This window comes from Westerdykella ornata, assembly GCF_010094085.1.
Source record: "Westerdykella ornata strain CBS 379.55 unplaced genomic scaffold EI97scaffold_37, whole genome shotgun sequence".
Classification (NCBI taxonomy): Eukaryota; Fungi; Ascomycota; class Dothideomycetes; order Pleosporales; family Sporormiaceae; genus Westerdykella; species Westerdykella ornata.
In genome coordinates, this window is record NW_022986887.1 from 22,948 (window position 1) to 50,885 (window position 27,938).

The 27,938-nt window shown below is 51.6% G+C and overlaps 9 protein-coding genes across 9 annotated transcripts; 5 read left to right on the forward strand and 4 right to left on the reverse strand.

Annotated features, from left to right (window-relative positions):
• The first annotated feature begins 185 nt into the window (after window positions 1-185).
• Window positions 186-1,240, forward strand: EI97DRAFT_436865 (uncharacterized protein). Its single transcript, XM_033799220.1, has one exon. The coding sequence runs from the start codon at window positions 542-544 to the stop codon at window positions 1,121-1,123; it is 582 nt and encodes a 193-aa protein (XP_033650025.1). The 5' UTR covers window positions 186-541; the 3' UTR covers window positions 1,124-1,240.
• Window positions 1,241-3,094: 1,854 nt separating this feature from the next.
• Window positions 3,095-4,455, reverse strand: EI97DRAFT_504158 (uncharacterized protein). The gene is made up of 2 exons (XM_033802810.1): window positions 4,261-4,455; window positions 3,095-4,187 (listed from the first exon to the last, which is right to left on the reverse strand). Exons 1-2 carry the CDS (start codon window positions 4,414-4,416, stop codon window positions 3,189-3,191), a joined length of 1,155 nt encoding a protein of 384 aa, XP_033650026.1. The 5' UTR covers window positions 4,417-4,455; the 3' UTR covers window positions 3,095-3,188.
• A 113-nt stretch (window positions 4,456-4,568) lies between these two features.
• EI97DRAFT_426184 (UV radiation resistance-associated gene protein) lies at window positions 4,569-6,727 on the forward strand. Its single transcript, XM_033797182.1, has 2 exons — window positions 4,569-4,787; window positions 4,835-6,727. The coding sequence occupies exons 1-2, from the start codon at window positions 4,707-4,709 to the stop codon at window positions 6,668-6,670; spliced, it is 1,917 nt and encodes a 638-aa protein (XP_033650027.1). The 5' UTR covers window positions 4,569-4,706; the 3' UTR covers window positions 6,671-6,727.
• Window positions 6,728-7,056: 329 nt separating this feature from the next.
• EI97DRAFT_385590 (longevity assurance proteins LAG1/LAC1) lies at window positions 7,057-8,582 on the forward strand (the record flags this gene model as incomplete). Its single annotated transcript, XM_033796024.1, has 3 exons — window positions 7,057-7,251; window positions 7,306-8,028; window positions 8,076-8,582. 3 exons carry the CDS (start codon window positions 7,057-7,059, stop codon window positions 8,580-8,582), a joined length of 1,425 nt encoding a protein of 474 aa, XP_033650028.1.
• Window positions 8,583-9,224: 642 nt separating this feature from the next.
• Window positions 9,225-10,615, forward strand: EI97DRAFT_445698 (uncharacterized protein; the record flags this gene model as incomplete). Its single annotated transcript, XM_033799984.1, has 3 exons — window positions 9,225-10,319; window positions 10,451-10,469; window positions 10,530-10,615. 3 exons carry the CDS (start codon window positions 9,225-9,227, stop codon window positions 10,613-10,615), a joined length of 1,200 nt encoding a protein of 399 aa, XP_033650029.1.
• Window positions 10,616-17,292: 6,677 nt separating this feature from the next.
• EI97DRAFT_207375 (guanine nucleotide binding protein, alpha subunit) lies at window positions 17,293-18,838 on the reverse strand. The gene is made up of 5 exons (XM_033793734.1): window positions 18,588-18,838; window positions 18,341-18,525; window positions 18,127-18,284; window positions 17,820-18,078; window positions 17,293-17,767 (listed from the first exon to the last, which is right to left on the reverse strand). The coding sequence occupies exons 1-5, from the start codon at window positions 18,715-18,717 to the stop codon at window positions 17,420-17,422; spliced, it is 1,080 nt and encodes a 359-aa protein (XP_033650030.1). The 5' UTR covers window positions 18,718-18,838; the 3' UTR covers window positions 17,293-17,419.
• An 840-nt stretch (window positions 18,839-19,678) lies between these two features.
• On the reverse strand, window positions 19,679-20,548 carry EI97DRAFT_207425 (uncharacterized protein). The gene has a single exon (XM_033793735.1). It carries the CDS (start codon window positions 20,295-20,297, stop codon window positions 19,836-19,838), a length of 462 nt encoding a protein of 153 aa, XP_033650031.1. The 5' UTR covers window positions 20,298-20,548; the 3' UTR covers window positions 19,679-19,835.
• Window positions 20,549-22,181: 1,633 nt separating this feature from the next.
• EI97DRAFT_461889 (uncharacterized protein) lies at window positions 22,182-23,828 on the forward strand (the record flags this gene model as incomplete). Its single annotated transcript, XM_033801228.1, has 3 exons — window positions 22,182-22,846; window positions 22,936-23,590; window positions 23,640-23,828. The coding sequence occupies 3 exons, from the start codon at window positions 22,182-22,184 to the stop codon at window positions 23,826-23,828; spliced, it is 1,509 nt and encodes a 502-aa protein (XP_033650032.1).
• Window positions 23,829-24,237: 409 nt separating this feature from the next.
• On the reverse strand, window positions 24,238-27,450 carry EI97DRAFT_426192 (tubulin-domain-containing protein; the record flags this gene model as incomplete). The annotated part of the gene is made up of 8 exons (XM_033797183.1): window positions 24,238-24,651; window positions 24,727-25,116; window positions 25,198-25,751; window positions 25,902-25,942; window positions 26,486-26,781; window positions 26,831-27,010; window positions 27,060-27,247; window positions 27,300-27,450. The coding sequence occupies 8 exons, from the start codon at window positions 27,448-27,450 to the stop codon at window positions 24,238-24,240; spliced, it is 2,214 nt and encodes a 737-aa protein (XP_033650033.1).
• Between the last annotated feature and the right edge of the window lie 488 nt (window positions 27,451-27,938).

Genomic DNA, 27,938 nt, shown 5'->3' on the forward strand with positions numbered 1-27,938 from the left:
TGCTTTTTGAGATTAGTGATAAAATCGAATGTCTATCATGTGGCTGTGTTGGACCCCTAGAGAAGCTTAAATCACAGCCCCGTTCCTGACTTCTGGGCAGCTTAGGCCAACTATACGGGTCTTGGTAAGTGTACACTTGCTGGCGGACTCACACCCAATCATCATTTTCGCCGGTTCAGGCACCTGCACACCGGACCATCCTCCAATTTTCCAGTCTCTCAGCCTCGAGACGGCACACCATGCAGATCCCACCGGTGAACACTTGGGACTGAAGATGTGGACGCCACAAAGACTTTCATTTGTCAATCGCCTTGCCGAGATGGAGATGGTAGTCTTCAGCCGCACTCGTAACTCGTATTCCTGAAAGACGGATCAATGCGAGGCTGCGACAGCCTCAGCAATGGGCGATATGTTCACATATTTAGGAAACCGTGGCTCGCTCAAAATTCTCTCCACGTCGCTAGTCGTTGAGCTTGATTGTCATTCATAGCGTTTTTCGTTCAGGATCTCTCCTCGTTGACAAAACACACTCGCTACAGCAATGTACACATCAATCGCTCTCATCGCCCTCGCCGCCGTCTCCGCGGTCCAGGCCGGCTTGTCTCCCCAGCTCGTCCGCCGCCAACTCCAGGAACTCTCCTGCGCGGAATCCGGCCTGAAAGATTGCGGCGACGGATGCATCTACCTGTCCTACACGTGCTGCCCTAGCGGAGGCGGCTGCATGCCAGGCACCTACTGCGACGGCGACGGCTGCTGCCCCGATGGAGAAGTCTGCAGTGGTGGAGGAGGCATCATCACCATTCCCGGCGACATCATCGACGTCACATCGACCCAGACCATCGACCTCCCTGAGGAGACAAGCACGAGGAGGAGGACAACTACTACAACCGACGATGACACCGAGACTTTCGACATCCCAACTGCCACTGCGTCCCCTTCGTCTTCCCCGTCCAGGACTAGGACTCCTCCCGCTGCCTCTGCCTCGCCTACCAAGCCTACCAACGGAACTGGAAGCCCCACCGCGGCGCCATCGGCACCGCAGTTCCCCGGAGCCTTACCCGGAGCCGCTGGCAAGAACGTCATCAATCTTGCGTTCGCGTTCTTGCCCCTCCTCTTCTTTTAAGCGATGTCGGTGAAAGAGAGAAGAGGAGTTAGTGGAATGGTTAATGCTTTTGATATGATGATATCTGGGTTGGAACTTGGGATTGTAATGGAGTTGGCAGGTTGCTCGATACCTCACCTTAAATTCATCAAAAATTGTTTAAATGACAGCACTTGTGCCTGCATGTTACGTTTCCAACGCCACGATATCCGAGTGTCTTTGAACCTTCTTTGCCTTGGCGACTGCTGCATGCGCAGCCTAGGCCTTGAATACTCACCTCGATGGCCTTCAAGTTCGTCGCAGAGCGCGAAGAGTGATGCTGTCGGATCTCGCTTCATTATAACTCTTAATGGAACCATGTGTAGGATCTCATACCTTTTTGAGATGGTATTTCAAATATTCTGGTATGGTTGCAGGTAAATATTCATGCCGTCATTATGCATATGCATGGATGTGGTGTCACTGATGCAGTGTCACGAATGCAGACTGCCCCAGGGTGTTTGCTGCGCCTGCTGTCCCACTCCGTATCCAGAGCCCCGGGGCACCAACACTTCGGTGCCCGAAAGTAGGTCTACCCGGTGAGTACCACATCCTTCGAAGCTTTAAAGAAAACAGAAATTTCTGTCATTTCCACGGTGAATGCTTGTGGGCTGGGTTCGTTTCATGGGCGATCCCACGGTCGAGGCTTCCTGCAACATTGAGTGACCTTCCCAGGGTTGAATGCATGGAGTTATGGATATCTTAATCCGCAATTTCCCCTGGTTCTTTCGGACTTGATCCTTAACTATAGTCCTGCGGCCTAAGAGTGGATAACTACGCCAACCCTCCGGAACCAGATGATTTCCTGATAGAATATGAGCAGAAAGTTTAACACAAATCAAACATGGAATATCAGCCCATATGGCGAAATCCATTGCCACATTACTTCCAGACTACGAATCCCGTACCACGTTCAACCAACGGTACATCCATCTTTCCAGGATTGGATATTCATGATCATGCTGGATTATCCGACAATATGCCACGAAGGACTCCAGGATTGATCCCATTCTGGCTCCACGTTTGAACTACAAAGTGGGGTACAATAAGTGATGAGTAGTATGAACGACCATTTCCCAGCCAGCAATACAGAAACTAAACCCCTACACATTTCCCCCAATACAAAAATGCGGGCCGTCACCGCATCGTTCTTTTTCAGAGTCCTCCTAACGCAACTCACTTCAACTGGACCGTTTCATCGCCCCGGAGATGTAACAACGTAGACAAGAAACACCCGGATCGGCAATCTTCGTCCTGATCCCGAAAACTAAAATGCTGAAGTAGCTTCTCCAATACCACAGCGAATACGTCGGTTTCTGGACAGTGCAAGACACAGCGGCAGACCCATTCTCAGAAAAATCCTAAACCTAAATTCCGAGCTGAAAGACTCCTTCCAAGGAAAGGTGACCCAGTTTCCCGATGCTGTCAACGACCCCCTTGGTGTGACGGTCATACTGCATTGGCGTTCTCATCGCCGACCGGTGCGCAGTGCGGGAATAGCAGCGACGGCAAGGGGCCTGGGAAACTGAAGTGCGAGACGTTGAAGGTGAATGTGAGGAGGAGAATTCGAAGAAGGATCTGGCTGCTACGAGATTGTGCGAGCAGAAGAAGCCGGAATCGCTCTGGACGCGGATATACAAGGAGTGGCGGTGTTATTCTGTTCCTTATTGCGTGGTCATGACATTTGCTGTTGTTGTAGACATCTATAGCTGAATGGCAGAATGACTTTGTAGAGAGCAATCATGCGCAGTAGTATCTGCATGTGTCGTTTCAAATGTGGAATTGGTTACGTATAACTTGGTTCCAGATTTCTTTTGCGGCTTGAGGATATCTCCAGACAATGCTTTGGTAGAGTCTGAAATGAGCAGCGCTTGGGCGAACCTGGCCGATGCCAACTTAGACAGCACAGCTTCAGGAACTACATCTTCAACAGAAGGCAGCGGGACCAAAGAACAAAGTACAAGATCGGCTATTCCCAATGGTACACCTATCTCTATAATACAGAAGCGTTACTCTCCCACATAGATTGTACAACCAAACACAATGACTATGCGCGCTTGAACATGCTTGTGAAACGCGCTATGAGCCCCGGTTTCGAAGCCTCTACCGTCACCTCCTCCTGCAAAACTGGCGGCGTCGTAGGTTGAGGCTGGGCCAATCGTTCCAGAGGCGGCAGACCTTGCGCGGCACGCCTTTCATTCTCCTCATTGAGCAGAATTTCTTCCACCCTCTTCAATGCCTCCTCCTCGATGAGTTGTCTCTCTTGTGAGGCCCTAAAGGCGAACTCTTCCTCCGTGAGGATCTCCGGCTTCGGGATAAAGGCGTGCTGGACTTCCACTGGCCAGTTGCACTGGTAAATCTCATCCTCCCGGTCTGCCCAGTGGATTTCCACGCCTTCCAAGCTGAACACCTCGGGGAGCGTACGAAGTTGGTCAGGGAGGATGGATCTGTATATCCTGTCCTTCAACGTCTGGCTCGGCGCATTGTCTATCCTTTTCACCAATTGCATAGCTGACTGTATTCTCCGGATCTGCAGGCGGTCCTCCTTGATCTGGCGTCTCAAGCGGCGCTCCTCTACTGCATCATTGGCAACCTTTTCTTTCTGTGCCTCGGCTTCCTTGATCTGCGACTCCAAATCCGGGATTTTGCCTTCATTTCCCAATTTTGCAAGGTGCCGCAGCTTTTCCCACTTGCCCTCCAAAAACTTCTCCTGCTTCTGTGCCTGCCACTCCTTTTCCTCTTGCTGTTCAGTGCGCATTTTGTTATGGATCTCCAGGACAGTTGCTATATCAATGGTGGTGTTCCCCCTCTGGTCCATGATCAACTTGATCAGGTTCTTCTTGGGTTCCTTCTTCCACTCGGGATTCGTTTTGTTCCAGGTGGTCTCGTGCAGCCTGCGCAGCTCGCGCAGCTTTCTCAAAAAATCCTTCCCTTGTGTTCCGGTCGGGAAGGGCCCCACGCGACAGTGGGCTGTCCATTTGTCCGGTCGTATCCGCGGAGGTACCGAGTGCTTTCCGATGAAAGGGAGCTGCTTGAGGTGTCTTTGCTGCAATGAGGGTCAGCCTATTGCGTACGTATACGGCACTAAGCCAATCGGCAAATAAAGATGGGAGACATACCTCTATCACGGGGTACAGCGAGTACACGATCTGGTTCGTCTGAGTGTTCCTAAAAACGTACACATGCCGACCCAACTTCTGCAACGCAGACGTCGGAGGGAGCAGCTCCCGCCATATCTTCTCGTTGCCCTTCGGTAGGGGCAAGTGACGGGGCATGGCGGAGGTTGAGCGGAATGAAACCGCAAGGGGCTGGACAGCGGATGTGATGATCGCGGAGTCGTGAATGCCAAAGTTTGAGGAGGAGCGCACGGGCCACCGCGGAGGTCTACTTCCGCTCCGGGGAAGCTCGACGTCAACTCGTTCACCAACTTGGGAACATGATGCTGCTTCAGCTCTTTGATGAAGGATTTGGCAGCTCGTTGACCTGTATACCGGGCCGGTAGCTTCATGCGAGTGTTCATTATCCTCAGGACATTGAGCGATCCCGCTCGCTGGAGCTCCGCAATATGACAGGCCGGGAACAGCACGACGATATCGATGCTGAAGCAGCGGAACCTCCACGCGAGCGACCGTGGCTTTTGCCATATGTGGGTATTCCTAGCTCACAAGAGTGCCCCGCTGACTAGGAACCCAGAATCGCAGGCTCCGGCATCTCCAAGGCCTGACCATCCGTAACCTCACCCTCGCTGCTCCTGGGACACGGTCGCGTACGCGGACTATCGATGATGATGGCGTACCCAGTAGCTTGAAGACCCCCACGAAAACGTTGGCGCTGCAAGAGGGTAGAGGTCTAACGCACTCCCGCTCGTCAAGCGACCTCCAGTCGAAAGGAGATGTCCGCCGGCATCACAAGGGCAAGTCGAAGGCGCCTGAGACTTTAGCAAATCTCAACAGGCCAGCTGCAGGCAAGACTGTGCGCAGACGAAGCACTATGGAGTGGTCCGGAGCGAGTCCAGAAACAAGACAGAGAAGGCTGGAAGACATTACCGAAAGTCGGATGGCGGATACCTTCTTCTCGCTTCACGTCGATCATCTGGAGGATCCGATATATGTCTCGGAAGTGGTGGAGAAGGCTATGAACCCAAACTTTCGTTTCTTCGACATAGGTTCCTGCGGACCGGATGTAACCAGACTCGACAAACTCACCGTCAAGGTCTGGGCGAGGAATAAGAATACCCAAGGTTGGCAGTACTTGATCGAGTTTACCGTACAGCTACGCGCGCTTCAGTTTATTGGGAGAACACTAGGTGGCTTCAAGCATCCTCTGCCACAGAATTGCATCCTGTTCCACATGACGGATGGCATTTATACAAGCTTCACAGACCTGCCGGTTCAAGAAAGGTTACCGTCAGTTGCTCTTGCGCCCCCAAAGGCTCCAGCGGATGGCCGTGTGCTCAAGACGTCCACCTATGATGCGCTGATGCGGCTTTCTACATTGGACGACTGCATACAGGACGCCCTGGCCACCCGTGACCGGCTCGCCGAGGAGATTGAAACTATCTTGAACAAGAACCGGGAAGCCATAAGCACTCTCGAGCAAGTCCCGGAAGCCCAGGACCGCCTGAAGACTGTCGAGGCGGCAGTAGCAGCTGAGAAGCGACGTGTTGAAGCCATCCGGAGACGGAGGGATGATCTGAGAGCAAACATTGATTTTCGGAAAGAGAGGATGGAGGCTGGCACCCAACTGGAGTGCCAGGTTGGTCGAGATCTGGATCAGGAACGGGAACTGCTCCAACAGACAAACTCCAGCATAGAAAAGACGGAGGACGATATACATGGCCAAAGGCGACGCATATGCGAAGATCTACTGAAGATTTTCCCCATTGAGCCAGTAATGGGAAAGCCGCTCCTATTCACAATTCGGAGCCTTCCTCTGCCGAACGGAGATTTCGACGATGCGGACGAAGAGAAGACATCTGCTGCGCTCGGCTACGTTGCACAGGTTGTCTCTCTTTTGTCCGCCTATTTATCTGTCCTCCTTCCCTATCCTGTAACAATATGCGGCTCAACTTCCACGATTGACGATCCCCTGGCCATGACCACGGGGAAACAACCGCATCCACCGACCTATCCGCTCTTCATGAAGGGCGTGGTGCGGTTCCGCTTCGAGTACGGAGTCTTTCTCCTCAACAAGAATATCGAGATTCTGTCGAACGCAGTGGAAATCCGGCCACTTGATATCCGCCACACGTTGCCGAACTTGAAGTACCTCCTTTACGTAGCTACAGCTGGGAAAGGGGAACTACCAGAACGCAAGGCTGGAGGCATTCGAGGGCTCCTTCGCAGGGACGGTGTGCTCTCCAGAACAGGTAGCGTGGATAGTACCGCTACGAGGAGCAGCGTCGGTGTGCCGGAAATCAAGTTTAACTTGACCAGGAATGCTGACATTCACAGCAGCAACGGCACAGCGGATCATACTAAGCAAAAGGTTATAACGATACCCGGAAGTAGGTTGAGGGAAGTAAGTTAGAGCCTAGCGTTCTATTGTCATGTTGCATGTCATCATTCTGGGAGAGAGGGAGGAGAGAACTGTATACCCTGTATCAGATAAAGCCCTCAGCAGCTGGTAGTTGGAATCAAACATCTGCACAACTGCAGCTTTATTTCACCAAGCCGTGGCCTTAAAGTGGAACTGTAGTGCCATCTGCAGCTTAGTATTCTTCAGCTGCTGGAAATGTATTGTTATCTCCGCCGACCATATCCATCCATCTCCGGCGATCGGCCAATCAGAGGCGGAAAACGCCGAATCTTGGCGACCTCCTTTCCTACCATTTTTTGGTCCGTCTCACGTCCACTCTGGACCCTCGCGACAACCTTGACATACCCAGCGCCGCCTTCAAACTCCTTCGAACAAATATGGCCTCCACAGGTATCGAACCGTTTCCCCCGCTGAACGGCGGACAAAGCGCTACACTCGCGGAGAACCAGAAAGCACCTCGGAAGTCCCGGGGAAGGAATTCTAGTCAACTGGGAGGAGAATTGCCCGGAGACAGCGGTGTAGCGGCGCTAGCTACGATGGGATCTCCTCCTGTGACACCAACCGAGATATCAGTACGCTCCCATTCCTTGGAAGTCTTTCCTCTGAACCTGTGCTGACCTTTAAAGCGACCCTCCGAGAAATCCGGCCGCCGTTCAAAACGCCGCACATTCAGACGCATTCTGTCCAAGTGTAAACGCACCTGTCTCCGTCATACCTGGGTCCTACCGCTCGTGCTCGCCCTCACAATCATATTGCTCTACCTCGTCAACCCCGTTCCTTCGAACCCCATTGCCGCCTGTCTCTTCCTCAGCTATCCTATCCCTAATGCGCCTGGGTCGGATGCCCCCGTCCAGTATGGCAAAGGGGCACGCGACTTCGCTTTTGTGGCCTTCTACACTATCGTCCTATCGTTTACACGAGAGTTCACCATGCAACGCATCATAAAGCCAATCGCTCTCTGGTATGGGATTAAGTCTCGCGCGAAGCAGGCGCGGTTCATGGAGCAGTTCTATACCGCCTTGTACTTTGGGATAATGGGCCCTTTTGGCGTTTGGGTAATGTCTCGTAGTCCTATTTGGTTCTTCAACACGACCGCCATGTACGAAGGCTTCCCGCATAGAACGCATGAGGCCGTATTCAAGGCCTACTATCTTCTGCAAGCCAGCTATTGGGCCCAGCAAATGATCGTGCTCCTGTTGATGCTAGAAGCGCCGAGGAAGGATTTCAAGGAATTGGTTATGCACCATTTCATCACTTTGGCCTTGATTTGGTGCAGTTACAGGTTCCACTTCACTTATATGGGACTTGCTGTGTACATCACCATGGACATCTCGGATTTCTTCCTGGCAGTAAGTCTAGCGGTACTTCGTCATGAATTTCGACTCACCCCTCATAGACTTCGAAAGTGTTCAATTACGTTGACTACTGGTTCGTCCCTTACTATTTCGCCTTTTTCATGGGCGTTTGGTTCTACCTCCGCCACTGGATCAACCTCCGAATCCTTTACTCGATTCTTACAGAATTTGCGACCGTGGGTCCCTTCGAGCTCAACTGGGAAACCCAACAGTACAAATGCTGGATCTCCCAATATATCACGTTCGCCCTCCTGGCTGCCCTGCAGGCGGTCAACCTCTTCTGGTGGTTCTACATCTGCAGAATCGCATACCGTATGGTTGTTTGGAACATTCAAGAAGACGACAGGAGCGAGTACGAAGAATCTGAAGACGAGGGTGACGGCAAAGAAACGAAGAAACAGAAGGCAAATGGGATTCCTGCGGTTAACGGTACACCCAAGGTGCTGGTCAATGGAGAGGAGCCCACGTACGCCGAGATGGTAGCCGGGCAACCAAACGAGAAAACTGGCCCGAATCTGCGAGACCGGAGGACGAAGAACAAGAGATGAGGCCAATGCGCCAAATTAATAAGTGATGACCTGTGATGTTGATGAGTGTTAGAATAGCAAAATTTTGTATAATCTGTTTTCGTGTTTCTCCTTCTGTCACCACTTTCCACTTTATAGACAACGAGCGCCTTCGGTTGTCAAGGCCGTCTATGGGGTCTTCTTATACCATTTTAATCACCTAATCTTCTTGTTTTCTCTGAATGTCGGAACATCATGCAGGTAGGGTTGACTCGGGGAGGAGGGATTGAACGGGGCTGGATGCGCCCCATCATGCATTGGGTCTGATTCAAGGATAAGGGATCTGTACCTCTCGATGATTTGGATGTATAGTGCCCCGTGAATACCGCTCGAATAACCAAACTAGCCCGAAAGACATTATCCTGGATCATTCCGTTCACACCGGCATGCTTCGACCAGTCACCCCTTCACCGACTCCGAAATTTCATCAATCCTCGAACATAGCTACGACGCGTTTGCACCTGTTGGCTACTGGAATGACCTCTTCGCAGCGTCACCTCTCTCCTCACTTGCCGAATGGTTTCCCTCCTCGACTGCATTGTCCGACTTCTCACTCCAACCTCATCGCATCGCCAACCACGTCCGCGCAAGCAGAAGAAGAGAACGCGCTCCTCCACTCACAACATGGCCGAACCCACCCTCACGGTCAAGCTCCGCAACACGTACGTCGACCCGCCGACGACGCAAACCTTCGTTCTTCCCCGGAATCGCGCAATCGCTACATCTCTCTACCTCCGCGCTCACACCCAGCCCTCAGATCACGCAGGGAACGTTACTCATGGCTCTTCACCCTCACAATATAATACGTCCGCGCCAAAGAGAAAGCACGACGGCATCACAAGGCTCAACTTCCCCGACTTCGACATCTTCGCCATCTACGTCGCGTGGTTGAACAGCGGAGCGATACATACGAAGGACGGGCTACGCGGCCATGGAGTACCCGCGAATGACACCCTAGCAATAGCGCAGCAGCGTCTTCGACTTGCGTTTACCGATTACTTGGGCTTGTATTTCCTGGGTTGTTGGTTACAAGACGATGTGTTTAGGGATTGCTTGGTCTCGGTCATTGTATCTTCCATCAATGAGGTGGGCCGGATCGACACCGCTGCACACTCAGCTTCACCTTCGTCTTACTACCGGTTGAGTGTTGAGCAGGCTGCTCAGTGCTTTCTGGAGGCTCTCAAGCCATCGATCGTCGACCTCGTACTCACGGATGAGAAAGCAAGTCTGCACCTCAGGAGACTGATGTATGCGGGTATTAAGAAGTGGGCGGCGCCGGAGCACATGGGTATGTGGGTTCCGAAGGAAGGGAGGACGTGCGAGAGGGGGTTTGTGAGGGGGTTGTTGGGGTGGTTGGTCGTTGGTGCGAGGGAGAGAGATGGTGGTAAACATCATTCAGCTAGGGAAGACGGAGACAAAGGGAAGAGTGGGATAAGCAGTGAGACGGGAGATGATGGATGGACGTCGGTTTCACCCGATCCCGCTTGGCCTACACCCGAACTCGAAGGGGGCAATGTGGCCCAAGGTCCACCAGGGTGGGCTCTGCCTATGCGGGATATGTGGACTCCGCAGTCGGATGTTGAGTGGTCGGATGCCGGGGCGTCTAGATGGTCTGGAGCTGAAAGGGGACTGGCTGAAGACGATGGTGTGGCTAAGCGTGGTTCGGATGCGGAGTCTTTGGCGGAGATGTATGTGGAGTGGCCGGAGAGGGAGGAGGAGGTTTGTGCGTTTCATGAGCATGAGAGGGGGATGGGGTGTCGGAGGATGGGGTCTTGGGTGGAGGCGTAATTGGTGCGGTGATAGGAGTACATAGTCATCAAGGCGGAAGCGAATGAATAATTATGGCAAAGGATACTGTGGTTACTGATGGTGTGTTTTGACGGTGCACTGTGTCTCTGATGTCGGATACATTATATTAGATTACATTAGGTCCTCCAGACAGCTTGGTTAAACAAATCATGTATTCCAGCTATACCATGCTCAGTGGTGAATACCAAATGATCGTCCATGTCTGAAATGCAAAACGCAAACAAAAGCACTCTTTCAAAATGTACAATCACCTGCAAAATGTCCCAAAAATGCACTCACATGTTATGTCCCTTGACACTCACCACGCCCAGCCTCCTCGCAGATATAAAAGCCTTCCACTTCTCTCTCCTCCTTCCCTCTGCACAAGATCTGACATTCTCATCGAGAAAACAGCAAGATCAAGGTGATGTTTCTCTGCGCCTGGGAAAAAAAAGCTGGCGAAAATCAGACCGTAGGTTGATTCATGTCTTTGAGCAACGCAGAGTCCAAATTTGAGATATATGATGATGACTGTGATAATGACTGTGATAATGACTGTGATGATGGTGATGATGGCGATAATGGCGGTGACCAGCATCAGATCGCAGTATCAAAATAAAAGTCACAAAATGTGATTACTCTCCCATGAGCTAGGGTATTGAACTTTGAAGCTTTGTGTGAATTGAAATGGGTATATAAACCCTTCGATTTCTGCTACGGGCTGCTCTCTTCATGTTTTGTTGCTCACTGCCTTGAACGGCAGAATCATTCAAAAACGTGAATTTCGGCGCGCCATGTCTGTGGCGGTTTCCTGCGTTCCCATAGCGCACCTACTTTGACATCTCCGAATCTCTTTCTTGCAGTCAAATGTGATAATACCGGTAATTATCACCACTCGGAGCTCGCTATTCACATTAGAACCTATACCATGGTCTCTACTTCTCTGATCGCGGGATTTGCGAGTATATAAATTTCCTTTTGTTCTTCTTCAAGCTCCTTACACCTACCCCCTATTTTGTGTTCGGTGAACCCAAAAATCAAGACATTACAGTTGCATGAGTCCGCCTGGTGTGCCCTTTCACGCCTGGACAGATGGGCATCTGGATGTTCAATCGCTATCGCGCTGGATGGTGATGGTCATTACCGCTGCAGTGCCATGTCGCGCTACGGCCTGCTGCCCTATCTCCAGGCCGAACGTTTCGGAAGTCAGCGACTGTGGAAGTATATAAAGCCTAGTCATTCCCCTCTCGTCTCCTATTTCCCTCACATCTATTGTGTTTTGTTACTCTGTTTTCTGAAAACGGCGTTAAAATGGCTGAATGTTTTTCTAGTCTTTAAGCGGTCGACACTGCCAGCTATGGAGCCTCTTTCGCGTGGATGCAATACGGCATGTGCGGTTTCTGAATGTGGTGACGCTGTTCACCGAATCGACTTGCAGCTGACTGCCCCTGTTGTACTGTTACCAACCAGTGCGGGTATATAAAGCACAGTTATCCCCCTCTCCCTTCCTGTTCTCCCTTACAGCCTTGTGTTTTGTTACTCTCTTTCCTATAAAAAAAATATCTCCTCGACATGTTTTTCTAGTGTGTAAGTAGTCAACACTGCCAGCTATGGAGTCTCTCTTTGCGTGGCTGCGATACTGCATGTGCGGTTTCTAATGATGATGACGCTCTTCACCGAATCGACTTGCCGTTAAGTGGCACATAGATCGTAATTTGGCACGTTTAAGGATAGCGAATACCCAACACTGCGAACCTGTTGCCATTTCAAAGCCCGAATTCGCGACACGTGTACATGGCAACCTAGCATGCTCAAGTCATGTTTCAATCCAATGAATGAACCCACCGCACGAAACAGCCCCATCGCCAGTCTCAGTTCTCGCGTGCTCGCATATATAAAGCACCTCCTCTTGACCTCTCCTTCTACGCACTCGCAAGCGGTTGCGGCACTGGCCGGTATCCAAAATTGAACCAAAAACGACTGTAAGCCTGTAAATGTCTGTTGCTTCGAAGAAGGGAGTGCATGGATTCGACTATATACGTCTCCATGTACCGGCGTTTTGAGAGTTGTGCGCGATAGCGGTGATGTTGGTGATGCTGGTGATCATCATGTTTTTAGCTATTAGATGTTATGACATGTAAGAGCTCTCCCAAAGTATATATATCCTTCTCTTCTTACCAGCGAGCTGCATCCAACGAAAGCACACGAATTCCCGAAATCTGGACCTTGGAACTGGCATGTCCGCAAGCGTCCTCGTTGCCCAGCGTCAATCAGGTCCATGGGATTGGCCTTGCCGTTTAATTTCTGCTTTCGATGATGGTGATTGTTAGTGGATGTGATCAGTGCTAAGATGTTCCGATAAATGAAACATCCAGGAACATCTCCATCGAATTTCGAAGAGATTGTTCCGCGCCCAACTGCTGGCTGGGTATATAAACCCTCTATTTCCTCGCTTTCCTACTGTTCTCACGCCTCCTTCAATTCCCTTAAAAAAAACATCGAAGGATACTGGTCATGGACGTTGCTTTCGGCGTAGACTTCGTCGCTACATCTTTGCTCCATGAGTATCGATTTGAATTCTAGGAATGATGATGATGGCTACTGTTCTGTTCCTAGATGGACTTTGAAGAGATTCTTCTGCGTTTGACCGCTGCGTGTGTATATAAGCCCTCGATTTTCCCTGTTTCCTACTTACCTACACCTGCTCCTCCTTCAGGATCCCTTAACAAAATGGAAGAAAAAGCATTACATGGACGGTGATTTTAGCGAGTTCGTTTTCTAAAGTCGGCACACTTTCGCTTAAGGAATTAATGATTTTAGCTTGGGTTCTAGGGATAATGATGATGGTTACTGCTTTTGTTCCCTTATGGACTTTGAACAGATAGTTCCGCCTTCGACTGTTAGGTAGGGTATATAAACCCTCGATTTCCTCTGTTTCCTACTTGCCTACACCTGCTCCTCCTTTAATATCCCTTAAAAAAAAGATCGAAGAATACTGGACATAGACGGTGTTTTCAGCGTAGACTTCGTCGACAGAGCTTTGCTCTATGAGTATCGATTTGAATTCTAGAAATGATGATAGCCACCGTTTTTGTTCCTAGATAATCTTCGAAGAGAGTGTTCCGTGCCCGATGCTAGTATATAAACCCTCCCTTTGCTCCGCTTCCTACTGTTACCCACGCCTGCGTCTCCGACATCCCTGAATAAAATTCCTGAAAGGAGGCGGCATGGACGGTGTTTTCGGTGCTGACTTCATTTCCGAAAGTCGCCACACTTTCGCTACATGAGTATTCATTTGAGCTCGGGAACAACAATCATGATAATCACCGCTTTGTCCCCTAATACCATCACCGCCTCTCAATTCAGGTTCGTTCTTAACATTCCCGCCATCAAATAAAAGTAGTGCTATAAAAGTATATAAATCAGAGCTCTCTCTACGTTAGTCCTTTTTTCCTTACACATCCTTCCTTTTCTTGTTACTAAAGATATCTAGAAGACAGTGGATGTTCTCCCTGTGCTCGGTTCCTGAGAAAGAGCGGATTTCCTATGCGGATTAATTTGAGCTCTAGAAATAATAATCATGATGCCTACTACATTTATCTCTAACCTTAGGAATACTATCACAGTTAGGCCTTATCAATCCGCCCTTTACATTCCTGCTATTAAGGTGCACTAGTTCTGTGCAAGTATATAAATTAGACCTCTCCGCGCCTTAATCCGTCTTTCTATCTACATCTTTCCTTTTCCTGTTACTGAAGATGACCAGAGGAAGAGCTGCATGTTCTCCCTGTGCTCGGCTTCCGAATAACGTATATGTAACCTTCCATGCGTACCAGCAACACCTGTCTCTGATAATCATCATCACCATCATTACCTTTCTCCTTTTCTTATTACGTGCGTCGTCGCGTATAATCTACATTCCTGCCCTGTCTATAGTACCCTACGGTATATATTCTTCTTACTTTTTGCAATTCCCTCCCCGCTACTACTTCAATTATACCTTTAAGCTGGGGAGACTAAAAAACGTTGGTGACCCGCGTCATGTGTTTTGTTTCTTCAAAAACGTTATTCCTAAAACCATGTTCCTAAGTCTTCGTAATTTCACATAAATCGCGACAAGCTATGTAATCTTTGATATATCTAATAGGTACTAATGCTGCATTGCAGTATCGCTCCATCTTTAAGCGATGCGTTGAAGCCATATGTTTCTTGTAACATATCCTCGTCGCAACCAGGTTTAAGCAGACGCTTCATAGGACGCAAAAAGGTATAAAACGCCCCCTTCTTGCCCAGATCTCTCTCTCACTTATCCCTCACTTTCGAAATCTCGTTTAAAAAGAAAGCATCCAGATACATGTTTGTTGTGTCCCCGGCTTCCTTAGAACCGCTAAGAAAGCAAACGATGTGTGCGTTCGATAAAAGTCTGTCTCAAGAAGTCATGTCCGCGGTCTTTAGACTATTATAATGCTCTTCATCATCATTCAAAAACCTGCACTATGGGTTCGGGACTTAAGAAGCTGTCTACCGCATTTCTTCGCCTCGAAAAAATTTATAAAATCTCGATACGTATGTACCTGCGTACTGCAACGCCAACTATACAGCATCTATATACCCTAGTCCGAGAAAACATATATATATTCCTACCTCCTTACGCTATCACCTCCCTACCTCCCCGTCCCTCCCCTCTCGATCTTCCAAAAGTATCCAGGAAAAAGGAGTATGTGCGGTCCCGCATCAGGTCCACTGGCGCAGTTCTTAAAAGCGAGGCTGTTGGCAGGTTCCAAGTTACGTTGCGACTAAAGGGATGTTTTCTGCGCAAATGTAATAGTAGTGATAAAGTTCGTTGCCGCTCAACTACGAAGCTTCTACATATACGAGCATCGCGGTATGTTCTTTTTAGGGATAATAGAACGCAGCACACGCGATTGTTTATTAAGTATATAAACCCTCTCGCTATTTTCGTGCTTTATTCCTTTCTTCTTTTATCAAGGTAGGCAGGTTTTCGTTCCTAAAAATCCCTTAAAGAAAAATACATGTCGTGTCGTTGTTTGCTATCTAACTTCCTGTAGACATCTGCATAAGGTAGGTATCTTAGAAACGTTAATAATAGTGATAATAGTAAGCACTGTTCGTAGCTAGTACCTACAGCCTCCTCGCAGTGATTCCAAACATGCCTCTAATAAAGTCTGTAGAATAACTTACACACTTCCTCTAGCCCCTCGCAGTCTTCGTCCAAGTTGTCGATTACAAAGGATCTATATAAACCCCCCTCCTCTCTCTCTTTACTCCCTCTCTCCCCTCTCTCCTCTCTCCTTACACTTCCTAAAACAAGCAAGGAAAAAAAATCGTTGAACATTGGGACGATGTCCCTCCGTCCCTTCCTCCTCTGCGACGGCGACGCACTATTTCTGTGACCCTTGCCTTTTGCGCGATCAGATTTTCGATGATGAGGGCCGGCATCATCGTCTCTGCTAGGTTGGTATCAACAGCACAACACACACATAAGCGCATCTTCCCTTCTCGAATACGCCTCTTTTCAATTCGAAGATTGTTGTAGTTAGACAGGCTGGAGTATAAAACCCCCTCACCGTCCCCGCACTCCTTTCCCTCTCCCTCCCTCGCACCACCATCCGTTCCACCCTCACTCAAAACAAATGCCATACCCTTCAACGTCCCTAGCTCCCGTTTCTCACTCGTTACTACATAGAGAGTCCTACTACTCTCTATTTGATAGTAATGAGAATGAGAATGGTGATTGTGATTGTCATCAACTTCAAACGAGCTTCAATCCTCTTTCAAGAAGTCCCTTCATTCCCCCCTTTCTTCTCCCCTCGGTTATTGCTGTAGATACATATGATACCACTTCCTAGTGATGCTGAACATGAATGTATACTGTGATACATACGTGGGCGGTAAAATACATAGATGCAAAACTGCCAACTCGGAATGGTTGCAACCATCTATATACACTTGCACATACGCACCTACCCACCCAACACACTGGTAAATACCCACGCGAATACAAATCAAATCCTGAAACACATCCACTGACACAGCGCATCCAGCACATGCCCACTCCATTTAACCCCCGAACCCCCGTCCCTGTATCTTAAGTACAAGGAACATCAAGTATTTACTCTCTTCCTACCGAGTACAGACGCCGAATTCCGGCCGAGACGTTCCAACGTTGTGCAACTAAGCCTACATGTTTGTAGAATATCAGCCGATAATTTTTTCCATTCCCTACGTAACCCCACCATGATCGTGCCAACAACAAGTAGTTTGAGAGAGGTATCACTACGAGTGCAGTGTTGAAAGTGTCTCAATCTCCCCTCATTCCCATCATCATCCTTCATCCTCGCATCAACCCTTCTCTCCAACAAAACCGCAACCCGCTTCCCACTCTTCAGTCATGATAGTTACATTTCAAGAAGAAAAACAGAAGAGAATCAGGGGATTCCAATCCAATCCCAGTCGATCCCAGATCGCCCTATCAAGAAAAACAAAGTCAAAAAGTCTCCATGTGAAAATGCGCTGTTGAAAACTCCAAAGCTGGCCTTTTAGAAATCCTCCCTGTTCTTGCTCCAATCGTTGTGCATATCAAACCCACGAACAGGCGATGGATCCGGCCAACAGGTGGAGGCGTGCTACTGCGTCGGCACTGGACAAGACGAGGAAAGGGACCGCTGCGCGAAGAGAAAAAAAAAACCAGACTAGTAGCTGCTCATCAAGCCCGGTCAGTGAAGGAATCGCGCGGTTGAATGTAAACAAGCTTTGAACAAACGCAAACGGGATCATGAAAGAGGACAAAGTTGTGGAATGTGAATCATGCCTGGTGCACAGACAATCGGATATGGGGGCTCAGGCGGCATGAAGCGGTCGCTCAGAAAGACATGGCCTCTGTTTCCAGACCAGAGCATGTGGCGAAACGGCAATAGTCGAAGTGACGGTGTGTCCGGAGCCATGGGCTGTACGGATGCGCAGAAGAAGAATGTAGTCCGAAAAGCAGGACGCGTTGAATGAAGGCCATCTTACAGTATCAGTGCGTTCAGGTTGCGCTGGACAATCATGTCCTGGACGGAAGCCATCGTCTTCTTCAGCAGATCGGTGTCGGTGGCGTTGGTGTAGTGTACGTAGACCTCCTTCTTCGGTTGCCGCACCAGGTTCCGGAACTTGTTGGCGAAGAACTCTTGCCCAGCTTCAATGTCCGTGGGCCTGCCCGTGTAGTCGGGGAAGACCTTGTTGATGGGGCTCATGCCACCGGCAATCTTTTCCCTGAACAGGTCGATCTTATTGAGGAAGAGTATCAAAGCGGACTTTTCGAAGTATTTGGAGTTGGATATCGACTCGAAGAGCATGAGGGCTTCATGCATTTGGTTCTGGGATGGTTGTTAGCTGGATGCACATGGCGGGGACAAGGGGTGCACTTACGCCGTTTCTGTCCTCGACGAGCACGTGGTCGTAACCGCTGATGGCCACCAGGAAGAGCACCACTTGCACATTGTCGAAGACGTGAATCCACTTCTTCCGTTCCGAACGCTGGCCACCCACATCGAACATGCGGTAGGTCAGGTTGCCCAGCTCGAAGATGGTTTCGGTGATGCCGGTGGTTCGCAACCGTGTGCGGAGGATATCCTGATCGGTGGGTAGGTAATCTCTGGCGAAAAGGCGCTCTACATCGGCGAAGAAGCTGGAAGAGGGTCAGTTATGCTCGAACAGAGAAAGACCAGAATCGTACTAGCTCAGATTGTCGTGCAATGCGTATTGGTTGCCCTTGAGGATGGCAAGCTGGACGCCTTTGTCGGCCCAGAGGCTGTTGAAGGCGGCCAGACACTCCTGGGGCATGGGGTCCTCGATGCCGATTTCCGGGTCAGCCGCGATCATCTCGGCGTATCGCTATGGGTCTGGTTAGCTATTGACGGGAGCCATGTGGGCATAAGCCGGAGGCATACCAGGTTGTCATCGTCCTCAAACTCCGTCTCCTGCTCCTGCATGGCGGCAAAGATGGTCTGGAAGGCCGAAACCAGGTTGTTGAAGATGATGGCGCGCCATTGCTTTCGCTCCGTCTTGTTGAAGCCACCGGCGTGGATGACACGCATCTGCTTCAGGACGGTCGACTTGCCACTCTCTCCAGCGCCTAGGATGGGAGTCAGCGAGGCTGCATTTTGATGCAAAATTTGTGCAGGTGGGCAGGCGTACCGAGCAGCAGCAGCTTCACCTCGCGCTCCTGCCTCTTCTTGTCGTTGCGGATGACCTTCTCGATCTCATCGTTTCGCCGAGACTCGGGGTCGTCGGGTTTTTTGCCAAAGCACATGATGCCCGGGGCCATGTATCCGCTTCACAGATGCTGGCGTGGGCGTAGTTGGGATGGGTGGAGCGGGCAGCGTCGAGACGGGCGGTGCTAGTCGGATCCAATGGGGATTTGGAGCGTGACGCAGATAACGCAGGGAGAAGGAGGGAGCACCTTTAGGTGTGGCAAGTCAGTCTACTTGAAGTCAAATCATCGACGATCGCATAGGGACGGCGGCAATAGCTTCGGTACCGCAGCTCAGGGATAAATAGGAGCGGCGGGAGGAATGATGATGATGACTGCAGCGGCGGGTGCTTTGTGTTGTTTTTGTCGTTGGATGGGGTGATGGAGGTTAGGTGGTGGAGTGGTGCCCAGGTTGTGTGAATAAGGGAACGGAAGCTAGCCGGGCCGGTGCAGGAGAAGCGGGGCCCTCGCAACCCCCAAGCCCCCAAGCTTTACGGCTTAAGGGCTTCTGGGTTCTGGCTCAAAGAAAAGAAACAGCAAATGACAAAAACGGAAACAACAATACTAACGCAAGATGCTTAGCGCGGGGAGGTGAGAGCGATGGCAGAGGCTGGAGCTGGCGCAAAAGGAGAATGCGATGCGGACGTCTGCGGGCCGCGGCCACGAGGCGCTGAGGGATGGGACCTGGGAGAGGCTGGGGGCGCCAGATGGTGAATAGGGAGGAAGGAGGAAGGGGCGGACGGCAGCAACGAGGAAAAAGGGGGATGTCGAGAGGATGGCAGAGCGAAGGAGGGAGAGAGAAAAGAGGTGTTGGATTTGTTGGGATTCGCAGGAAGAAGAGAAGAGGGACTGCGGACCCCTGGGCAACTCTGGTTCGGATCCCTGTCTGCCGTGCTGGGGGGCGTGGTGTTGCTTTTTGGCGGGCGTGGAGCGGCCGTCGCAGCTTTTGTGGGAAGCTTGGAGAGCTTTTGCAGCTCCCTCTTTTGTCTCCTTCTTCTCGCAGCTGTGCAGACGACCGGGAGAATGTCGTTATTATTTATTATTAAGTTGGGGATCACCACAGCACGGGGAGATGCAGATGCAGATATGGCTTGGGGCTAAAAAAGAACCTTGGAACGCTCTCTCGGGAGCATCGCCGCAGCCCGATACGTTGAAGTTGGCTAGTAGCTATCGAGCAAGTCCAGCGGCGGCCATTATTCATGCACCCGCCTGCTGAGGCTGCCACGGGAGACCTCTCGCAGGTGCTCTTCATGAGTGTGGTGGTTGACGAGCAGATTCTTCGGATGGAGAAACACTCGCGCGGTCCGTCGACCAGACATAGCAGGAGAACCCAGTCGGCGGCAAGAGGCCGCAACAACGCGAGACACGGCTATTCTTCTTTTCGATTCACTTATAAGATGCCACTGCAGCTGGCTAAGCTGTCTGGCTTCTGGTGGTTCGGTGGCGGTCTCGCATCCACCGGGTAGGCTTCCCAGAGGGAGGGATTGGGATTGCTTCGCCTCGCCTTTCCCTTCCATCACCGGCCGTCCTATCAAGCAGCGCCTCCACCGACTCCCCGGGGCAGCGTGTCTTCTCCCGTTTTTGTGTACGGAGAGGGTACACCTACCGAGAGTGATTCCATCACCAGCTCTCTCTCTCTGCTGCGCGGAATACATGATGCAGCACTTGTAGGAAAAGGACAGGCAAGTACCATCAAGAATAACATTGCTCTATGTACAGTAATAACCAAATATGCACTCTTCCGTCGTCTCGTCGCAGCACCAGACAACTTGATGATTCAGCGACCGTTTCGCCCCGTCTCGGTACGGCCCAGCTAAGAGCGACGGCGCACCTTCCGAAACCCTCGGCCGTCGAAACTGTGCCTCCTTCGAGGCCCGTCCCGCGCCTCGTCTCGGGCCCCTCTCCCGAAACTTTACCTATCCCTGCCATGCCATGGCATCAGAAAGGAAAAAGAAATTATTTGCCGTGCCCATCATCAGATGGCCACCATTCCGCCACTGCGCTGCCGTTTCGTTAGACTCGCCTCTTGGTGTTGGTGATCCTGTTATCCTATCCTCCTCGCCCTGACACCGACAACAGCCCGGGATGAATCAGGATCATTATTACTGAGCCTCCGTCGCACACCACCCGCCCGGGTCTGGATAAAAGAGCCGGCTCATTATGGCAAGGTTAAAAACTGGCGTGCGTGCAGAAGAGCGTGCACACGGCCATCAGAAACACCACAGACACCACAGACACCACATCCTCGACATCCCTCTTCCAACAAGGTTTCGCTGCACGTAGAAACCAGGAAGTTATGCTCGCCGCCTTGAGTGTGAGCAAATTTCCAAGGGCTGCAGTTGCCTCCATCCTTTATATCCTCGGCGTTCAACAACATTGTTTCCATATTTGCCCCTAGCCCCGAATAGGCATTGCGTGCATCTTCTGTTGCATGGCAGCACCGTCTCTGAGATTAAATTCCGATCGATCGTCCCGAGGTCGTCCCGGGCTCCTACTTGTAGATTATCCAAGTAGTCTATTACTTGTAGAACTAGTAGACATTCAGAAGGTGCATTCACGACTGGTCACTTGCCAGCCCACGAGCAGCGCCGCACGATGCTGTTCGTCGCCGTGCTTGACAGGTCATGTCTTCCGGCTTCGTGGTTTGACAGGCCCTCCTGCGCCTTGCTGAGCGTCGAGTGCTGCTATTCTGTGTCTGTTTGTGCGACTGTCTCACTTTTCTTATCTTATATTGCCCTTCTGCCTCGGGCGGGTTTTGCACTACACCGGGTGTGGCGTGCAACCATCTCCCGAATGACCATGAACAACTTCACTCTCTCCCCTTCTCTCCTACTCGCCTTCCCTCTACCTCTATAACAAACAACTATACAGCCTTCGTCGGCCAGGAGAGATGGTCTGGGTCAAGTAATAGGGAGTAGCATGTGTGTCATCAGCTTCGGCGCACTGTAAAGCATGCACTATCTATCCCTTCCTGCAGTGGTGCTGCAGAATCCCATATCAACTTTATTTTCTCTCTATAATCGATATCATTCATCTCACCTACTGCATTTTGTCGTCAACTCTCACTTCGCTCTCACTTGCAATCCCTTTCATTAGTGTCTTGCTCTGCTTCCTTCGCTATTTCGCTTTTTGAGTCCGGGGCCCTAGAAGTCTTTCACGGAAAATTGTAAAGAGTGTCACGATGCCAGTTGAGCATGATTGGCAGAGACCCGCCAGCATGTTTGCAGTTGCTGTTTGCACGCCGCGCCATGTAGGTGTTGACTCCAAAGGCGCCCGTCACGGCTGCCGCCGCGCCTTCCTCAAACACAGAACGACGACAACAACACCAACGTTTCTGCCCCGCAGTCCATCCATCCTCTCCACCACACCCTCTTTTCCTCTGACACTCGTAGAGAGAAGGACGCTTCCAATTCTGTGAGTATACCCTCTTCATATCCGCAAAGATCAGTCGAGTGAGCGGGTGCCGCACTCGTCCAACACTGACCGCCTGCTCTTCCGGTAATCGCTCTGACCAGGCCACAGCGGTCAAAATCTGCAACATGGCTCCCGGCCTTGCTTCTTCTAGGTATGCTCCGGCGAACGGTGCCTCCTCGGTTCCGAACGCTTCTTCTGCTGCTTTGAACCTCGCTCCATTGGCCACCTTGAGGCGAACTGACCTCTCCCGGAGCTCTCTTCCCAGCACCTCTACAAACGGTGACGTTTCTCAGGGCACTCCTGCACCCCAAGCCGAAGGGCAATCCAGCACGGGCGCAGTCAAAGAAGCCAATTCGGGAGACCTTGCCATTCCTCCACCCAGCAGTCAGACGACCATGGTGCGCGCCTCCTCCGCTACGCAACGGGAGATTGTTGGGTCTGAGGCCCTCAAGAATGACACCACGCAGCCAGCCGCTCCCGCCCAGGCCGTTTCGAGCTGGCTTCAGCACTCCCACACGCTAATGCGGCTTATCTTCGACTCTGTCAAGAAAGACGGCGGCCTTGCCAAACCGCACGTTGAGCTCGTCGACGAGACTTGGGGACGGCTCGAGCGTCTCTACGACTCTGCCATGGAGCCCGGAACTGGAGGTCCAGCGACGGTGTACAACCCGGAGGATAACCTGGGACAGATCCATACCGGAGAGGTCAAAGTCGATGAAGGAAAAGTGGCCGTTTCCGTTCAGGGCGCTCAGAAGCAAGTGCAAATGCAGCAGATGAGCGTCGATATCCAGTAAGTGCTCCAAGCCTCCTGGTTTGCGTATAAGCTCTCCGCGAGAGGTTCGCCCTTTTTACATGATGGAAAGCTGACTGTCAATGCAGAGACCGGCTCGAGTCGAGCGTCAAGACGATCGCCAAGTTGGAAGAGCGTATTTCACGTTTGACTCTCGAGAAAAGCCTCCACAGGCAAGAGGCGGAAAACTACAAGACCAAGGCGGAGCAGTCAAAGGCTGCCCTTGCCCGAGCGGAGAAGGAGATAGCCGCCCTACGTACTGACATGGACACGCTGATCAGCTCGAAGAAGCTTCTTCAGAGTGCGAATGAGAAGCTCGTAGCTTCCACGGGAGAGCTAGAGAGCAAGCTCAAGGAACTAGAGAGCAAGTTCAAGGAACTAACGAGAAAGTTCAAGGAACTTGAGAAGGCGTCCGCCGATGATGAAGTGAAAATCAAGATGATGGAGCAGGCCCTCGCGCAAACCAAGAATGAGGGCGTGAAATTGAAGGAGGAGGCTGATGCCAAGGTCAAAGAGCTGGAGAAGGAGCTGGCCGATTACAAGGCCATGGCCTCGCAATTGGCTCCGCTCAAGGACGAGAATGCGAAGCTCGCCGCTGCCCTCCAGCAGATGAAGGACAACAACGCAGGTGCCACTGTTGACCACCATGCCGCCGACCCTGGTGTCCAGGATCAGCTTCAGCAGACCCAAGACACGATCCAGCAACTCCAGAAGCAGCTCGACGAGTGGAAGGAACTCGGAACCGTAAGACTCTCCTTCCCGATGTTGCAATACCATGGCTAACCGTTATCAGGAGTCCTACAACCAGTACGCAGCCATGCAGCCCCTGTACAACGAGGCCGTCGAGAAGATCAAGCAATACGTGGAAAAGGACGAGGAGCTGGATCGCCTCAAGGCCGAGCTTGAGATATCCAAGTTGACGGCCGCTGATGTTGCGTATTGGAAGGGGAAGTATGAGGGTCTGCTGGCCAATCTCCGCTAGTAGGGGACGGGTACACATCACCGTAGGCATGGTTTGTTGGTCGTGGTGTACTGCCGACTTCTCATGGCGCTGGGGACGTACAAGATACAATGGTGGGGATGGATAGGACCATGTCTCCTTTTCGAGGTTATGCCTATGAACTCGTAGGGGGCTGCTATGTCCACTTGGGCATTTCATGGGGATATTGTCGAATACGTCACAAAATGGCATGGTTCTCTATGGTGCTCTTTTTCTGTCTCGTTAAGGTTGGAACAGTGGAACATGGTATCATTGATCGCCGTCAACATGAGAGGACAGCTGTCGTCCTTCCCGAATCCGACCTTGACAAACCCCAGCCTAGATGCTACATTTCCGGAGCGCCTTCCCCCTTGAACGCCAAATTCCATGTCCTCTACCACGCTTCTACGTCTCACACAGGCACCCTCTTATCCCCCGCCTCGCCCTCACCCTCCCCTCCTCCCCCAGCTCCCCCTTCCTCCTCCCTACTCAGATAATCCTCACGCTCCGCATCCTCGTACTCCCTCACCAACCCCAGCACCACCTCCCTCGCATCATCAAACTCATCGAGCCCCCCCTCAAACATGGGTTCTCTCTTATAACTTTCCAGAAACGCATTCCTTTTCCGCAACGCATTATACTGCGTCAGGATGCGCTTGAATAAGGTCGCGATGCCCGTGTGGTTGGCGAGCATGAGGCCCGAGACGCGGTGCGACGAGGGTATGTAAGGGGACTTGCGCGTCAGGGCGACCTGGATGGATGCGGGGCCCCAGGGGATGAAGGTCGCGAGGTGGCGCTCGCGGATGCGGAGGAGGGATTTGTGCACCTGTGTGTGTGTGGTGTTAGCATTGCATATGGGATATTCGCGGAGATGTATATATATATATGGACGTTGACGTACGTCAGTAGGATCCGCCTCGCCCTGAATGATATTCAGAATCGACATGTAGCAACTCCTTTTCGTGGGGGACGTCGAGACCATGCGGTTCTTTGGCTGGAGCAGCCTGCGCATGACGTCGAGGACCGTCGTCTTGCGGACCGTCTTGGCCTGCTCGACGTTCTCGCCCGAGAAGGGCGTGTACGACGTCATGAGGAAGTGGCAGCGGGGGGTCGGGATGAGCGACGCGACGATGCCGACGAGGTCGTTGTGCATGTAGCCCGGGTAGCGCAGCGTCGTGGTGCTGGCTGACATGACGGTCGAGACGAGTTGGTTGGTTTGTTGGAAGGAAGGGTTTTGCACGTGCAGGCGGTCGGCGGCGATGCGGCTGAGGGCGCCGTTGTCTAGGACGACCTGTTTTGATCAGTATCGAGTGGTGTCTAGTTAGAGGGTGGGATATGCCGGGATATGCAAAGGGAAGGGAAGACTGCTTACCACCGAGTCGGCATTCTGCGTCAAGCGCTTCATGCTCAGCAAACTGTTGTACGGCTGCACCACGATATCGCCATCCTGCGTATTCGGAAACACGCTATACGTCTGGATCAACTTCTTGGGAAACCGATCATTCAGCCGCTCCAACATGAACGACCCCAACCCAGACCCCGTGCCCCCCGCAATCGAATGCAATAGCATAAACCCCTCGAGCGAATCCGACCCATCCGCCTCGCGATCAATCATATCCAGCACCTCATCCTGCACCTGCTCGCCCATGTGGTAACCCGTGGCCCAATTGTTGCCCGCGCCCGTGCCATCCTTGTGGATGTAGAAGTTCTCCGGGTTGTAGATGTTCTTGTAGGCGCTGTTTTGGATGCCGTGGAGGACGCGGGGTTCGAGGTCGAGCAGGATGGCGCGAGGGATGTATCGCGTGTCGTCGGATTGGTAGAAGAAGACGTCCTTGCGGTCGCCGCCTTCGGTCGCGAAGTCCTCGAGGTTGCCGTCTTGGTTGATGCCGTGCTCTTGGCAGAGTTGTTGCCAGAATTGTTGGCCGACTATATGGGTGGATTTGAAGTCAGTGTTTGGTGTAGGGGAGATATTGCGTTGATGGTGGAGGCAGGGGGAAGGCGAAGTAGTGGGGTTGAATTATGGTGGGAGAGGTGAGGGAGTGAGTGAGAGAGAGAGAGAGAGAGAGAGGGACGGACCGCTGTTGCCGCATTGGCCGGCTTGTATGGTTATTATTTCTCTGGAGACATGTTAGGTATGGTATAGAGTGAGTGGAGGGGTCGGATCGCGTACCTGGGCATTTTGGGTTGTGGTGTCGAAGGCGGACGCGTTGCGGGGATGTTCGCACGTCGTTCGTTTCCTGGCGTTGAAGCTTGGACCCGATTTCTGTATAACGCAGCACTTCACCATATCAACGACACCTCGTCCTGACTAAGATACTGACTACTCTTAGGTGATGATTCAAGCAACTAACTCTCAAACTAACTCTAGTGGCATCGATACGGCTCAGTCTTCTATCTCCACTCTGGAGCGGACGAAAGGTCTCCCCTCGTTGAATCTGTGTAAAGGATACTTCAGATGGAGTATCACTCCAATCACCAAGGCAAACAGATTTACCCGCAACACATTAAGCCATAGCTTCAGCCCAATTCCCTCACGCATCCCCTCGTGCCACCCTCTCCGGACCTCCAGAAACAGCTTGGGGTCATCTGTAATGACTCCGTCAAGCCGATGCCGAATATCCCACCTCATCAGCCGTTCATCGTTGACCGTCCATGCAAACACAGGCCGACTGTCGCAGTGCGCTTTCCGGATGAAAGCCTTTCCCCAGGGCGTCATCAAGACTGCTTGCGATAAGTTGAAGGATACGTTTGGAACAGTGAAGAAGTACGAGGCATAGGTAAGAGAGTGGCCGATGTACGTGATTGGGAATCCGGGCAGGTATCGTGAACATAAGGGGAGGTATTTTGCTGTCCAACATCCCAGGACGATCCTCGCTGACCAGGGATCCCGAGAAGGCGGGACGCTGCGAATGGTTTCGCTGATGAGCCGCATTACGTCGTCAGGGTCGTTGTCGATCTGTAATCGTTAGAGACAGTTCGCACAAAGAAGGTGACATGGGACGCACCTTTATATCGAGCAGCATCCATATGTCTTCCAGTCCCGGCTGTGCAAGATACTCGAGCAAGTCAACCAGGCGCGGCATCGGCTCGCGAGGCTCCTTCAGGGTCCTTAACCTGCTCAGAAACTCATAATCGCAGTCGATGATCTTTTCCGGCCGCCCAAAGCACCGTTTCAAATCTTTATCCTGTCCTGTTCAGCACGGGAAATCGTCGTCACGCAAGAGTACAACTCACATGGGACAGCACGACAACACCATCTTTTGACAGATGGATGTCGGTTTCGATCGCTTCCGCACCGACCTTCACAGCTCCCTTGAAGGCACCCATGGTGTTTTCGGGAAATTTGGCCTTGTATCCACGATGCGCGATGGCTTGTGGTCTCTTGTTTCCCGGGACATCTTTACGGGCAAATGCGAACACCGCTGCGCAGAGATTAACAACCTACAACTACACATTCCATCGACATGCACATACGCGAGGGGAAATCGGTCTTAGGTCCAAGCAGAGGCTCCTGGGCAAGCTTTTCCAAATGCTTTCCGTCGTTTTCGAAGCCTGATGGGATTATCATGGTCTCCATCAACGGCGTCTGTACCAACTCTGGTCGCCTGTCTGCTCGTTCTTCCATGTCGGTTAGGATTCACCTGCAAAGACGAATACCAAAGAGTACTGCAGGAAGCGGAAAAGATGTTTAAGAGGCCGAATACTCCACATACCGGATCCCTTTTTCCAATAATAACTCAACCAAATGTGGCAAGCCGCTATGCGCCGGAGAACTGCACATCTGTTCTTAAAAGCGATCCTCACAGCTTATTAGGATAGATAGATGCGGGATGGAATAAGATCCCACAGCAAGACACACGCAAGCCTACAAGCATCACAACGCATACGCGTACGGACGAGCAAGCATGCAGGTTCACCTGCCCTCGGTGATAATCTCACAACTCCGAAGGTTGGAACATCGTATCAACCACATGGGACTGCCGGCGGGGTAGGATTCGCAGGAGCTTGCTCCCCAGGATTCTCGGATGTATGATATCCCGGCGCCACACGTCCCTGGTGACAGGTTTTGCCGTTATGCGTGTCAGACAAGTACGAAGCGCCTACATGTCCTAG